Source organism: Pangasianodon hypophthalmus, chromosome 22, assembly GCF_027358585.1.
Source record: "Pangasianodon hypophthalmus isolate fPanHyp1 chromosome 22, fPanHyp1.pri, whole genome shotgun sequence".
Classification (NCBI taxonomy): domain Eukaryota; kingdom Metazoa; phylum Chordata; class Actinopteri; order Siluriformes; family Pangasiidae; genus Pangasianodon; species Pangasianodon hypophthalmus.
Window position 1 is genome coordinate 19,702,921 of NC_069731.1, and position 16,658 is coordinate 19,719,578.

At 39.4% G+C, this 16,658-nt stretch overlaps 1 protein-coding gene across 1 annotated transcript in view; it reads right to left on the bottom strand.

The window, feature by feature from the left end:
• Positions 1 to 16,658, bottom strand: part of pola1 (polymerase (DNA directed), alpha 1) — a 56,467-nt gene that overhangs the window by 12,684 nt on the left and 27,125 nt on the right. The window contains 7 exon segments of the mRNA XM_053228118.1: positions 7,157 to 7,288; positions 9,451 to 9,528; positions 9,530 to 9,633; positions 13,025 to 13,199; positions 13,289 to 13,420; positions 13,543 to 13,675; positions 16,234 to 16,439. Coding sequence (XP_053084093.1) covers positions 7,157 to 7,288; positions 9,451 to 9,528; positions 9,530 to 9,633; positions 13,025 to 13,199; positions 13,289 to 13,420; positions 13,543 to 13,675; positions 16,234 to 16,439 — 960 coding nt within the window.

The following is a 16,658-nucleotide window of genomic DNA, read 5'->3' on the forward strand; positions in this document are numbered from 1 at the left end:
TGGGTAATGCCCTGCTAATGACAGAGCCCCCCTCTCACCCCTCACCTCGAATAAAGAGCTCACCCTCGCACCTGTCCCGCAGGGCATTAGCACCACCGCCTGCATTACTGCGGCCGGAGAAAAGACGGAGCCGCGACTCGGCCGCGCAGCTGTCGACAAATCAGAGAGGAGAAACCGTAAAGGGCCACGGGTTACGTCTTATTTGTGCTGGCTGAAACCGAACGAGAGTCAAGACGGGGATCTAGACATCCATATTGGGCTAATTTTGCTCAATGAAACACTCATCAGTGACATATTCCTCAACAAAAATGTCCAAAATGACCAATTAGAAAGAGTTTTAAAATGTGAGCAACAAATTACTGAATAAAAAAAACGAATATGTATAAATATAAATACGTACAGTTAATCACTGGCACTTACGATAAATAATTTCATAAATGCTATGTCACAATTAGGCTGAAATAAGTATTATTTTTTTACGCAGCAGCGCTGTTGAGTTCTGGATTGTGATTGGTCAGAAGCTGTTGATTAATTTTCTATAACAGCAGCTCTAAAAGTAGTGCCGGTTTATAATTCTTAATGCGTATCATTCTAATACGTTCTCAGCTCTTTCACAGGGACTTGTACAGCGGATACTCTGCATAAACAAATATTTAAAAAATCTTTCGTTTGGTGAAGTTTTCTGTAAGATGTTTATTTAACATTTATAGAAGGAGTCTCCAGTGTCAGCATTTTGTAACATCAGAGATAAAGCTGTAAGTTTTCCCGACATCTTCAGGACAGAGAAGTTTACGCTTCTTTGCGGTTTCTCTGCAACATGACAAGCTGCGATTTTTTTGTCTTATTAAATTCACGAGAGAGAAAAAAGTGAGGCTTGTGAGGGAACGACTGTTTATAGCTGCTATAATGTAAGTGACAACAGGAGCTAACTTATCTCATGGATGCTCCACAATATTAAATATAACCATAAAGGGATGAAAAGTACGATGTGTCATTCTTTAATAAATAAAAACTGTATTTATTGGTAAATTGCTGTAGTATAAGAGGAGTAAATCACTTCGGGACATGCTGTTACAGGAAAATAATCATCGCCGGGGTGGTAACAGTAACTCCACAGGTCCCAAAGCAGGAATTTCTCACTTAACTAACTAACTCTGTTGCCATAGAAACATTCAGGATAACTTAAAAACTTAAGCTTAATGCATGCCATGTGTTTGGTATAAAACCGGAGAGTATAAAGAAAAAGCATTAGCTAAATAACTAACTGTAAAAACCTGCATTTGATGCTAGATGTCAGTTTGTAAAAATGTCACAATGCCTTTTGTTGGTTTGTCACAAATTATAAACGTCAATATTCTGTTGATTTTTTTGCTGTTACCTCCACGGCCTGTCACTTTCATTTTCTACCGTTTATGCTGAAGTGGCAGCCAGGCGTAATGCTGTAATGTTAGTGATCAGATGAGCGTTATTACTCTCAGTAGGAACCTGCAACCTGCTCGTTATACTCAATGTCCAGCGCTAAGATTAGAGTTAGATGTTAGCACTTAGCCTCTTTAATCTGGCAATGCATGAAGAGTGAAAAGTTATTTAATCGCCTTACAGTGGAAAATCATTTTAAACCTTAAAAACAACTTTAAAAATCAAGATCTAAGAGCAAAGGCCTGCTTTCACCCTCCATTTTTCTCATCAGCCTTCCTACAGGAAGTCGCAAGTCAAACCTCCTGATGCAAGCACGGAAATCAAACATGGAGGACACAATTGTTATCGAGAGAATATGATGACATGTTGAATGTAAAATATTTCATTACTAATACGCCAAATTAGCGTTTGTATTTCGGGGACGTTCTCCGCTACGTGATGTGACGTCTCACTTTAACCTCGGAGAAGCTACCGCAAAGACGAACAACCTCCTCATCAACTCCTCAGAGTTACACTACTCTTTATTTCATCTGCATTACTGAGAATAATAAATCTAATCTAGAGAGCGGACGAGCTCGGAGGGTTAATTAGCCGACACTAGCTAGGATTGGTAAGAGTGTGGAAGCACTGTAAGGTCATTTGACTGTAAAATCGATCTGGAATGACTTGTTAAGAATCAGTAACCAGTGGAGTTGTGTGGATCTGATGGCGTATGAATACCACAAAACCTTCAGCAAAGGGTAAAGTAACCGGAACTACTTTTTACAGCATCGCTCCAGAGTCTGAAACCTCAGATGAGAACAGTTTTTAGACTTTTCTAGACCCTTATTGTTCCAGTTGAACATCTGTATTTTATATGTGTTTTATACTTGGGTATTTTATATGTTTATAGACATTTATAATTCTATTAGTTTGGAGATTTTTTTTTGCCTGTGTCAGCACAAGGAAACATGTCAATGTATTCCTTTAACTTTAAAACGAATATTCAAAACATACAATCCAATGTTGGTATCTTTTATCGCTAATAATAGACACATGAGAAAGCCGAGATGAATGTGAAAGCACCTTCCCCCTGCTCCAATGATGTTAATTTGATCTCATTTCCTGAGCTCTGATTAGTTCTGGAGGGTCTCTTTTCTAAACCTTATCAGCTCCGTATTCAAGCCCAAGATGGGTCTTATCACTCACCTGCACCGTCAAACACACCGGCATTGTTCACACCTTCACAACTTTATCAGAATCAACAGTTTGTTTCGATTTTTCAATTAATCTCATCTGGTGGCCTTTTTTGCGTGGTGGGCCGATGCTATTTGGATAATTAGCGTCGGGAATCGAAGCTGAGAGAAGAGGAGAAAAAAAAAAAAAAAAAAAGCCAAGGGAGAGTAATTGAATCCTGACATATGTGAGCTGTTTGGTTTTCATTTTAAAGAGAGCGACGGTGTTATCACCCCTCTGTTTGCCCTACGGCCCTTTTGTGCTCGAGGAGGCCCAGGACTAAACCAACAGAACAGTTCCCATGGGCCAGGAAAGAGTCAGAGGTGCATTCCTGCTTTCTAGTTAGCATCAGGAATATTACATTTAAGGGACGATGGCAGAGCTTTAAATACGAGCACGTTTCTGAATTCTGCGTATTTAGATTAGTATTGTTCACCTGAAAGTGATGGTGATGATTTTTTGAAAAATATGCACCAATGCAAAAAAAGAAATAATAATTCACACAGCTACTGGTTGAAAAGAAAAAAAAAAAACCCAAAAACAATCCACATCAATATTATGAAGGTGGCGATAAACACAGAAATACACAAATCAAAGAAAGGGTTCGCTTTCCAGCTGGAGTCCTTCAGAAACCTGTGTAACCGAGACAGAAGGGAGGGAGGGGGGAGAAAAGGAAGTGAAAAATCAAGGAGCAGGAGAAATGGAAAAAAAAAAAAAAAAAAAAAAAAACATCTAATTGAAACACTAAGCGCTGGCTTGAAGAGAGAGAGGCAGGATAAAGCCTCATAATTGCATAATTATACCAGTCGATACCTGACATAGTGAATACAGCCACTTCTGCAGACGTCAAATGAGTTCCACATAATTTAACCAAACACTGGGCAAAACCTGAGGGCGATGAATCAGCGCAAGGCAGCGGAAAGGGAAAAAAAATAAAAAGGCTTTGCGCTTTGCTCGTCTCTGCTCTCCTCCTTCTCCATTACAATCCTAACGCATTTAAGGACAATCTTCTTTCTTTCTGTGTTTTTTAGAAATTAAGTTAAAATTAACACAGAAAAATTCAGACAGGAGAAAAAAAAAAAAAAAAAAAAAGAAAAACACCCTCCAACTCCACACTCTCCACCTGAATCGAGCTGCATATATTACATATATTATATTATATTATACAAACCTGCGATTACAGGCGTCTGAGTGTGAAAGAGCTGCGAGACAACGGGCTTAGCACGGGCTTTGTACTTCAGTAATCAACAGATGTACTTACAGGCCGCGGCCTCGGCACCACAGAGCAGCTGAATGGGCAAAAAAAAAAGCGTCCACTTTGTACATCTTCGCCTTAATCAAGGCTTTTCTATTCAGCAATTTGACCTTTTGTTCAAAACAGGATTATCACACACACACATTCCCCCCCCAACACACACTACCACCTTTCTTTCTTTTTTATTTATTTATTTTCTTCTCTCCCCAGCCAGTTACCAAGGGCGACCCGTGTGACGAACGTAATTGCAATAATTTGTTAAACGCCATGGCAACCCACATTAGAATGGGGAGTAAATACGACGGGGGCTCTCATTTCGTCTAAGGAGTCCGGGAATGGATGAAAAAAAAAAAAAGAAGAAGAAGAAGAAGAGAGAACAGAGAAGAGAGAAGTAGACAGGAGTGCGTATTTGCTTTGTCTCCAAAGCGCTGGTTTATTGGTAATGGTGGCAGGGTAGAAAAGGTGGACGCGGCAGTAATTTCGCCCCGTGATTAATGCCCCCGCTGGTGTTGGTATTGGTGTTGCGCGTCTAACTCTACAAACACCTCCGACTTCCAATCTGTAACCATGTAAAGCCTCTAAAGTCGCCCCCACTCCATTACACAGCCCCGGCTTTCTTCGCTCCATCTCGGCGAACAAACAGCTCTATTTGAGCTCTCCCCTCAGCTGAAAGGAATCCTTAATTACACAATATTACCCCTCTTCATTGCTCTCGGGGTGGGAGGAGGGACGCCGGCGTGGGCCCCGGGCTTACAGGCGATGTTAGCATTCACAGCCAGCAGCTGGTTTACACACCTACTGACAAAGAGGGCCACAGGCGCAGGGCCCCGCTCAGGGAGGTGGCTACATTCACACAACTAATTGATTTCTGCACGGCACGGCAGGAGGACGAACCCCTCCACCTCCACCTCCACCGCCACCTTCTCCCCCACTCCACCACCCACCTCCTCCCTCCCTTCCCTCTTTATCCAACGCTCACTTTCACTCTCACTTTCTCATTCTTTCATTCTCTCTCTCTCTCTCTCTTTACCTGCTACTCTTACCCTCAGACATGACGGCTGCTAATGGAACATTCAGAGAAAGGAAAAAAAAAAAAAAAAAAAAAAACGTCAGCTTCTCATTCCTCATTCCACAATCCTGCAAATTCCAGCGCATACGCGACACCGTGTTTTATTTAAAACGGTGCTCTGCTCGATGAAATGCCGACTCTTACTCCTTTCGGTACGGCGACGAAGTTTTAAAGACAATATATATTGCATGATAATCAGACTCTAACGTGGAAATTTTTTTTTTTGGTAAAAAGAACGCAAGCTTACATAACTAACAGGACTAGGAAAGTCATTTTAGAGACAATAACAGGTACCAGAGACAAAATGAATGCATCGAGATGTGTAAAATAATCTAATAACTTCCTAATAAATTGGATAAATCAACGCATTTACAGCACTCGAGTAACCTAATAATTGCAGACCGGGATGATTTATTTTTTTTTTTTTTGGAAATATTTACAGATTAGAAGTTGTTTGGAGGCACCAGCTCTCAGTGCGCAAGAAGAGAATGTTTTAGAAGAGTTTTACGAAAGACCAAGGACTCTAATTTTTATTAAAGGTGGATAAAGATTGACGACAGGAACGATAAAAATCTGAGACTGATTTGGGGAAAAGACCTTAACAGTGACGTTGATAATCATACATGGAATAGAGTTTTGTTCAACAATGAGAGGTATATAAAGGACGTAAGAGGTAAATTTATCCAGTATAAGGTTTAACACAGGTATTACTACATGCTAGAGTAGTTTGAATAATAATAATAATAATAATAATAATAAACAACGCTGGAAATGTAAACAAGAAACCAGAACGTATATATTCACGCTCTCTGGGAGTGTAGAAAGATTCTGCGTTTTTGGGGAAATTGTGTTGAAGTATCTTGGGAGAGAGTTGGAACATGACCTTCCACTTTTCACCAAGGGAATGTCTTTTAGGAGATAAAACTGAGATTCCTCAGAATAAAAACGACGACTTTTCCCTCGTTACTGCAGGTAGAGTCACGGCAGAGCGACAGATACTTACAGTGTGGACCGAATCAATATTTAAACCGCTCACTCATACGAAAAAACATTAGCAAAACTGGGAGAACTTTATTAAGATCATCACTTCCAAGCAGGAATGATATTAGACCCCCTTCTAAATTATCCATCTTGTTGTGCATTAAATCTCACTTTTTTTGTATTGCGCCTGTCTTCTTCAAACTTCTGTTTGTACCGAGTGTGTTACATCATGCATAAAAAAACTAATAAAATGTAATTTTTAAAAGAAAATCTAATAATTGCACATTTCTGGGGCTAGAAAAAAAATCAGCTTAATTACATTTTCCGGTAGTGAGGCGTTAGCGTCACTACATCTTAAATCAAGAAGCTTGTAAACAGTTTAAAAGTCTTTTATCATCAGGTTAACTAGGTGGTTAAATAATATTAAATAACCAACATGACGTGTAAATATGTGATCTAACGTTAAAAATGGAAGCTACTGGGCGCTAAGACGTTACTCTTAATCCACTTAAGAATAATAAATAATACACTTGATATTTTTAGAGCTGCAAACTGCACTTAAATTCTTAACTTAATTTTTTTTCAAGCAGTCTCTACGACGAAATTTTTTTCCTGCCTCGGGTTATGTTTCAGCGCATACACACTCGGGCTGAAACAAAATATTACAATCTTCTTTAAATCAATGAATTCTGATAAATTTAAGACGACATGGAACTACACAGCTCAGTTATTTTACTTTAGTTAGGAAGTTGAAATTAAGATTGATTTGTTTGTAGATGGTATAATAAGTAAATGCCTCATAAATACTCCGGATTCTGATTGGTCAGAAGGTGAGGATTAATTTTCTATAACAGCAGCTCTGACAGGTTTAAAATGATTAGTGCGCTCGCTCGGATACGTCAGAGACGTGTACTTCTGACGTTCCACATAAACAGATTTTAAGTTTTCCGACATCTTCGGGACAGAGGAGTTTACTCTTTGCGGTTTCTCGGTAACATGACAAGCTGCGATTATTAATTTTTGGTCTTATTAACTTGAAGAAAAAGAAAGAAAAAGAGAGAGAGAGAGAGAAAGAGAGGTTGGTGAGGGAACGACTGTTTATATCTGCTATAACGTAACTGAGAACAGGAACTGACTCATTTCATAGACGTTCCTCAATAACTATATATAAAAGGTAACTATAAATGGATAAAAAGGAGTTCTCGCTTCATACTCACGCTGTAGTACTTGCGGATGTGTCTCCGGATGTCCAGTAGCAGTTTGTTGCTGATTTGAACCGTGTGATGAAGCGGGCTCGCGTTACAGGGGACGTGACAGCAGCGCTTCAGACTCGGTTCCATCACGCTCCCCTGAGAGATACACACACACACACACACACACACACACACATATACATATATATACTATTTATTTATTTATTTTACATTCTGATGTAGATATGTTTTAAATTCTGTAGACATGTTTCATTCTGATGCAGACATCGTTAGTAAAGACTTAAATAAACAAATGTTTTTTTCCTACAGAATTATTTGTACGGAAAGAGCAATAATTATTTAAAAAATGTGAGCCACCATTTTTTCTGATATTAAAAAAAAAAAAAAGGAAAGAAAGAAAGAAAGAAAGAAAGAAAAGCCGTGCAAAGCCGTTCGTCTGATTCGGGGCTTTTAGCAGCCCTGTCAAGAGCAGCGAGGATTAAACAGTGGGTGGAAAACACAGCACCCCTTCATCCTGTCCCCTACCCGAGCTGTCTTCTACAGCCATTACATCTCAAACAGGCCAAAACGCACGGAGCGTTAATGCGTTAGAACACTCAAATATCAGAAACTTTCTCTCCCCGGCGAAAAACTTGACCAGCGCTTTGCTTTATGACAGGAGGAAAGCGTTCAGCCGCATGCTGGATCGGACCACCGGTAGTCTCTGTGAGCCATTAGCCCGTTTATGATGTTTACTCCCATCATTGGATAGCACTTTGAGAGGAACAGTGCTTCTATGCAAATACTCTTTCGGCTCTCTCGTACCGGCTGCGGCAGCGAGAGTGTGTTTGCATTCCTGCTCTCCTCCTCCCTCCTTTCTGATAAGAAAGAAAGAAAAAAGCTTCTCGCCGGACCGCTCGGCTGAGAGTCAAGGCTTTTCCTCCTGCGCTCTCTCTCTTTTTTTTTTTTTCCCCTCTTTCATTCCCCCTCTACACAGATGCTCTGAAATACCACGCTCTTAATTATCACACGGGCTTATCAGTGAGGCATGAGCAGCCGTGCGTGCGTGTGTGTGTGTGTGTGTGTGTGTGTGTGTGTGTGTGGGAGGGAAAATCAAAGTCGGAAAAGTGAGGACGTTCTAAGTAAACTATGCGTACACGCTTTATTTCTCCGTGTTAGTCTACATCAGAGGTCCTTGCGAAAGCGTGCGAGTTCTCCAACACGCCAGGAGGACGCGGTTCGGCGAGGGAGTGCGTGTCACTTTTTTTTACGAATTGCAGAAAGACGAGGGAAAGCTGCGCGCCGCTGCCTTTAACTCTTAATTAGACGTAGATAAGACTCCACTCCCTTAACTGAATAAGACAGCTGTTCTGCAGCTATGCAGGAAAAGGAAGGAAAAAAAAAAAAAAAAAAAACATACACTCCTACTCAACAGCTAAAAATAAAGAGAGGAGTCTTTATATAAATGCTGTCTGCTGTCTGATCTAGAACCTTGGTTCTCAAAATGAGGTCAGAGGAACTGCAAATGTATCTGACATCATGACCGGAGGTCTGAGATTTTTTAAAATAAAAAAAATAAATACATTTTTAAATTTATTAATACTCTGTGACGTAATCCAGGCTTCAGGCTAAAACACGCTAAAACAGACGACAGCGATTTGGACGTATTTCACGATTAATGACGCCAATCAAAGCACGAGGACGAACTGCAGCGTCGATAAAACTTACACAAAGTTCATCGCTCGCAGAAAAAAACGCTAGCTAGGCGAGACAAGTTATCCACACTCGACGCTAAGCGAGTGAAAAATAACGGCTGTTAAATTCGTGACGATCATCCGATATCCGATATCACTGACGCAATGAAAACAAAAACTACTTTACAGATGTACATTAGCGCTTTTTTCCCCTCGGAGTGAAACAAAACCCGCTCTTCACTCGATCTGTAGCTAGCTAATACGCGTCATTTAGAATCAGCTAGCTAATGCTATAAAGAACGAGTCTAGTCGGCTACGAGAATAAACACACACGTGGGAGCTTTTCATTGCTGCTATTTAAAGTTGCGAAATTTAAACTGAGTGAAATAAAATGTCGTACGCAAAATACGCAATTCGGTATCAATGTTACCAAAGAACACGCACACGGTTTTAAACAAACTGTATCAGTGCATCTCTAATTATTATTATTATTATAACTGTTATTATTGTTATTATTATTATACTTCGGTTCCGTAATATAAACAAATCTTGAAAATAGCTCCTTTTCTCCCGTTATGTAACGAACGACCTTGAGGAAAGACGACCTTGAACCGTGAGACTCACCGCTCCCTCAAACACGCTGTCGTAGATGTTCTCCGTGCCGCACTCGGGACAGGTGAAGGAGAACCTCTCGCAATCGCGGGTACCGTTCTTCGTCTGTCAGCTGAGCCGGGACGCCCAGGAAACCGTCCGACTCCTCCTCTCGCTGCTGCCGCTGCTGCGCCCGGAACTGCCCCGGGTCCAGACCTGAAACACACACAGATGTGAGCTAAACACTGACACACACACACACACACACACACACACACACTCCTATCACACGGGGTTCCAGGTTCTAAACCACGGTCTCAACACACATTTATAATGATAATGATTACATATTCCAAAGGATCTATATAAATAAATAAATAAATAAATGAAGCATTTGTAAAGAAAAATCACAAAATCATCCAAGACATAAAAATGTCTCAGAATCCATGTTATACATTTAGTTTTAATATTCAAATATTCATAAACAAATCACAGCGTTATATTAATGCGCTCCTTCTAATATGTCACCGTTTCTATAGTAACAGCTCATTCACAACAGACACGTCAAATCGCTCATACGGTGAAGTTTTCTTCATCTAAGGAGACGTTTATTTAACAACCACGGAAGGAGTCTCCAGTGTCAGAGCTCTGTAACTTTTTTTATAGAAGTTTTCCGACATCTTCAGGACAGAGGAGTTTTTACGCTTTTTTGCAGTTTCTCGGTAACAACGATAAGCTGCGTTTCTTTTGTCATATTAACTTTAAGAGAGAGAGAAAAGAGTGAAAAGAGAAACGACTGTTTATAGCTGCTATAACGTAAGTGACAACAGGAACTAACCTGCATCACGGACGTTCCACGACATTAAATGCAACTATAATCGGATAAAAAAATATTTGTTATTGTTTAAGTAAGAAAAATCTACTCATTGGTAAATTGTTGTTGTATAAGAGGAATAAAACACTTGAGGACGTGGAAATAAAGAACGTCAAAGTTATTTTCCTTTAACAGCATGACGAGGAGTGGTTTATTTCTTACTACACCCAGTTTCTTCTTCTCCTAATAACAATAACAATAATAATAATAATAATAATAATAATAAGAGTTGTGAAAGACAGAGAGGATGGAAAAGACGACTGGAAGAAGTGTGACTGTGAGACTAAAGTATGAGAAGATGAAGATGATGATGATAAAAAAAAAAAAAAAATCTAGAAACATATTGCTAAGAGGAGGGGTGTAAATAAAAAATTTATAAATAAATAAATAAATAAATAAAGCTCAGATAAGCAGCTGAGATGATCATATCATTAAGAGATGGCAGCTGAAGATCCATTTCATCCTCCCAGGTGACACCGTACGCCGTTAGAGCGCGAGGAAACACAGCCGACGTCCCCCTGAGTAATTTAGCTAAGTGAATAAGTGAGTAAATAAATAAAGTGTCGACTGCAAGGCTACGGGGATTAAAGGAGGAGGAGGTGGAGGCTCAGGAGCTGCTGCCACCTGCAGGCAGACATCCACAGCGTACAAGCTCACTCCAGGGTTAAAACACACAGAGCAGGACACAGCTAGAACACACACACACACACACACACACACACACACACACACGGTATCGTATCACTATCTGTCCGCGGTTTCTCCACTGACTAGCGTAATAATGCGAATTCAGAAATCTTCCCGTCTTCTGTCGTCCCTCACGTAAGCGTTAAAGGATCTACGTAAAACCCGACACAAGACTGTTTCTCTATCAGAACAGGTTCCAAGTACGGCTGGGGCGATACGATAAAAATATCACATCACGATTCTCAGCGACATTTCGACGATACCTGATATGCATCACGATATTTAGAAAAAAAAAGGGCAGAGTTGCTTTAAAAATAACAAAACTGTCCGACAATGCTTTATTTAACGTCTACAGAAATATATTTCTTTCTCTTTTTTTTTTTTTACATTTACGTTTAGACATAACATTTTTATTTATTACAAACAGGAGAAAAAATTTTAAAATTTTAAAGATCACGTACAATATTTTATCATCAAATCTGGTGCTTTGGGTCAGTTTGTAATTTTTAAAAAAAATTTTATTAAGAAAATATACCACGATACCGATGATATTTCAAGAAAGTGTATTGTGACACAATATATCACGATATCGATATTCTATCGTCGTATCGCCCAGCCCTAATTTGTACCGCATACACACCCAATTAATGGTTCTACCTCGAACCTTTTCTGATTTCTACAGTGGAGCAACACGACCATATAACAGTTCATGTGATGTTAAAGTTTTCTATTGTTTTAAATCTTAAATGTGTTATAATAAGTTTGTTATTAAATCGATATATCGTGATACATATCGTGTAACGTAGAAATGTCTTTCTAGTATCGTTCATGTCTACAGTCGATCCTCCACATTCGCGAGTTTGATTATTCATGAGTTTTCCATCAATAATTAAAACGAGAATATTTTTTTTTTGGAGTTCTGCAAAGTTTAGTGAGTCATAAATGCATAAAATGTGTGTATTATTAATCTATTTAGCATTTACTACCATAAATAAACACACTATCTAAATACTGTACATGTACTGCATCACATGTTCTACATGCACTGTATTGCCACGCTCGAGTGTGTGTGTGTGTGTGTGTGTGTGTGTGTGTCCGCGCGCTACATTTTTCATACTTTATAAAGCATACTGCTGTAGTACAATGTTTTGTTTTACTTTTTGACTTTGTGTGGGGCCTAGAGATATTCACACACACACACACACACACACACACACACACACACACACGTCATATCACCTCACCCTTACACAGAACCATTTTAGGATTTAGTGCAACTCTAAACCTAAAACTAGCAGTTTCAGTTTTTCTCAGTTGTAAAGAAATACACAACACAAACCAGTTCACAGACATTCAGTCCCCATGATGAGAGAAATACCTGCACAGACACACAAAACTTAATGAAGCTGAGTGGATTAGAGGGGAAATGTCATGAGGATTAAAGCACAAGTCCAGTAGCCTTGACTTACAACTACTTGACATTTCAACGACCTGAAAGGCAGAAGACCTTCAGACAGAATGTACTTTACTTCTGTATGTGTTACGTGTATATGTGTGTGTGTGTGTTATGTGTGTTACGTGTGTGTGTGTGTGTGTGTGTGTGTGTGTGTTAAGTGACACTATCTGAGCTGGACTAGTTTTACCAGATGAGGTTCAGTAACTTCATTTGTAAGAGATTTGACACAAACACCACCACACTGAGCATCACTGTGTTTAGTTATTAGACTACAGTGAGGTGTGTGTGAAGCCAAATACTCAATAAGACGTGCTCAGAATACTTTTAAAGCCCTATTTGGATGGCGTTAGCTGGCGCTTAATATTTTCACAGAGCACAGAACAGCGATTTTGCTCTGCTCCGAGTACTAATCGTGAATTACGTCGTCTCTTCGTTGACGTACACCAGGATTACGGCGCAGAGTATCAGCTCGTACCGGATGCTGGTTTTGAAGCCCTTGGAAATGAACGCTGTATCGGACCGATTCCTGTTAACAGTACTATTAAAAAAATAAAAATTTTAAGCAAAAGGGATGTTGGAGGAACTCTCACCGAGCCAGGTGGCGATCAGGACGGCATCGATGCCCTCGATGGGCTCACAGATTCGCCCCACCACGGGGTGAACCTGCTGCGAGAGGTAGTACTGCGTGTCCAGGCTCAGACCCGGCTGCTTCTGGAGCTGCTCTGGAGCGTACGCTCTTTGGCTGGCTGCCAGATTCGAGCCGTCCTTGCAACCCAAAAAATAGAGAATAAAAAAAGTTTTTAAAACAGAAATGTAGATTTTTTTTAGATGTTTAGAAAATGCCGGATGTCTACCTGACAGATGATGTAGGACACGGTGTCTCCTGCTTTGACCTTCCGGCCTCCTTGAGAGTTGATCCACAGAGCCACATGCACATGAGGGAGACTCTTCTTATCCGGGTAGTCCTGAGGGTCCTTCGTCAGGGCCTACACACACACACACACACACACACACACACACACACACACACACACGTACGTACGATGTTAAATATCAGTCACGTGTAACGCTTTCGTCGCGTGTGAGCTCGCGGCTAAACGTGCGTCACCTTGTGGATCTCGAACATGTTGAGAGGGACGCTGCCGTTGGCCACCTTCTCACCAACCTCGATCAGATGCTGCTGGATGTTCTCCAGGATCGTGTCCCGGTTCTGGTCCGACAAAATCTGACCAATCACGTAGCTGAAGAGGAGAAGGAAGAGCCAGAGTGAGAGCTGAACAATCTAAGGATAAAGACTGAATGAAGAAATTCACTTATAAGAACTCTTAGCGCAGGAGGAGGAATATTTTGCGCAGGTTGAGCTCATTACACTGAATTACACTCAGACGATTGTCTCCAAAAATGGCGACATGCTGAAGAGCTTCTGGATTCAAGAATGGACAGATTCTCTAAACTGAAGAAAGAGCGATAGAGAAAGAGAGGGTGAGGGAGATATAAATATAGATAGATTGAAAGAAAGAGAGAGAGAAAAAGAAAGAATGAAAGCAAAGCGGACAAACACGAGTGAGAGGAAAAATGAGGTCAAAAAAAGAAAGAAAGAAAATTAACAAAGGAATGAAAGAAAAAATGGAAAAAAGCGAAAGAGCAAGAGGAAAAATTGTGGTTAAAGGAAAGAAAGAAAGAAAGAAAGAAAGAAAGAAGGCAATGAAAGAGTAAGAATGAAAGCAAGAATGGAATAAAGTGAGTAAGAGGAAAAATGTGGCTGAAGAAAGAAATAAAAAGGGAGACAGATAGAAAGAAATAGGGTATAAAGGAAAGAAAGAAAGAGAAAGGGAGACAGAAAGAGAGAAAGAGTATAAAAGAAAGAAAGAAAGAAAGAAAAAGAAAGAAAGATAGAAAGAAAGAAAGAAAGAAAGAAAGAGAAAGGGAGACAGAAAGAGAGAGAAACAGAGTATAAAGAAAAGAAAGAAAGAGAAAGGGAGACAGAAAGAGAGAGAAATAGAGTTTAAAGGAAAGAAAGAAAAAGAAAGAAAGAAAGAAAGAGAAAGGGAGACAGAAAGAGAAAGAAATAGAAGAGAAAGAAAGGAAAGGAAAGAGAACAAAACAGGAATTTTTTATAAAAAAAACGAAAAAAAGAAATAAAAAGTGAAGAAATAAAAATTAAAGAATAAATAAATAAACATAAATAAAAAAATCGTATATTTTACAATAAAAGAAACATTTTCAGCACAGGATTATTTTATGGATGTCACTAAACTACTCAAACACGAAGCACATTATTTAAATGTGTATAAAAATATTAGAATTTTTTTTATTTCCGCTGTTTTATTTTGTCAGCGTTCACACTTAAATTCGGATTAAACACGTGACCAGTTAATCACAGACCCCTGGGAGACCCCAGACTCCATTCTGAGAGGCACGTACCTGTACGTTACCTGGCCATGCTGACGACACGCTAACGAGCAATTAAGACTCGTACTGGCTAATCAGTAGGAAGAATTTCATACCAGCTGACGTGAAAAACGTACAACTAAACGTGAAAGAACTGTGAAATCTATCCCTCATGCTGATCAGGCACGTGTTAGCTCCCTCGCATTAGTCTGTACGAGACTGTAAGGGGAAGTGAAAGCTGATCGGCTCGGCTTTAACAGCTCTTTTACAAATTGCCGTCTTCGTTTCAGCAGCTTGCGTGGGCAGTTAATTAAACACTGGCGCTGTGTTGAGCAGAATCAAGCAGAACACATTAGACTGTACGCTCTTTACCAGCTGGACTGGTGCAAAGAGAACGAAAATAAAAATAAAAACAGTCGACTAAGAATCAATTTATCTCCTGTCATGATAATAGGTTTAGAATTTCCTTTCTAAGACGTCGAAAAAGAAATCAGATACAACAACAACAACAACGACAACAACGACGACAACAACGACACCCAAAGCTGCATTTTCTATTTTAATGAGACTAACATTTGGCTTAATGACGACCTTTGGATTGTTTGATATAGGAACAAAAATCTCTATCATTTATCATGCTTTAAAGAAAAACGATCAATTTTCGAATTAAATAAATAAATAAATAAATAAATATGACTTCTAATTATTAATTTCTAATCAGCCAATTAATAAAGATGCTCTAACTCTGAAGCTGAATCTCAACAGCCCACTAATATAATCAATAAAACAGATTTTATAGGTTTTTGAAGTTTGGCCTGTGTATTTAATTAACAAAAAATGAATTAAATAAAATTTAATGTATAAAAACTTTATAAAAGCTTTTTTTCTTAACAATTTCTCATGGATAGAATTCCCAGAAGTTACTTAGAATTACTTATATATATACATTTTTCTAAATTAAGTCAGTTTATTTAATCTGCTTTGGTCGGATGTAAAAGAGTAATAGACATTATTAAATATGAAACATTATTATTAATAATAAATATGTGACTAATTATGACAGTCTACAACCATCCTGCGCTCTTAATAAAGAAAGATTAAGAAGCGTTAGATGTGAAATAAGTGGAAAGAAAACACGGCTAGGGGTAAATAAATTACAAAAATGAATTTAAAGATGCAAGTTTGTAATAAAATCATGAATTCTTGCCTCTTTGGAGATTTCTTCGCTTTAGAAAGTGAACATTTTTGCCTTTAAAGGAGCAGCTTTAGCTACTGATGTTTACTCACTCGCATGCATTTAAACATCTCAAACAAATTTAAATGTTTTTATGAATAAGAAATGTGACAGAAGTGAAAGGCGTGTACTGTGAGTGAGGCGTGAAAGTCAAGCCGAGACGTCTGCACTGACTTGCCGCACTCCTTGGCGAGGTCGCACCAGTCCCTGCGCACGATGTCCAGGCCTTTCAGCTCCTGCTTGGTGGTGTAGCGACCGTCTCCCTGCGGCTCCACCATCAGAGCGGCGTACTTCTTCTTCTTCAGCAGCAGCAGGGACTTAAACACGCCGTCGATGTCGAGCTCCAGCAGCCGGTACAGTTTATTCACCTCACTCTTCACCTAATAACACACACACACACACACAGCGTAATCATACAACTAGCTCTAGCTCTGATAATATACACGCAACACGGTGATATAAGGATTTATTTTTATCTTTATCCTTTCGAAAAAGATTCATAATTATTATATATGCTCACTATACATACGGAATACCTATGAAGATCAGAAGTTTTCCGACATCTTGACCACAGAGGAGTTTACGCTTTGCGGTTTCTC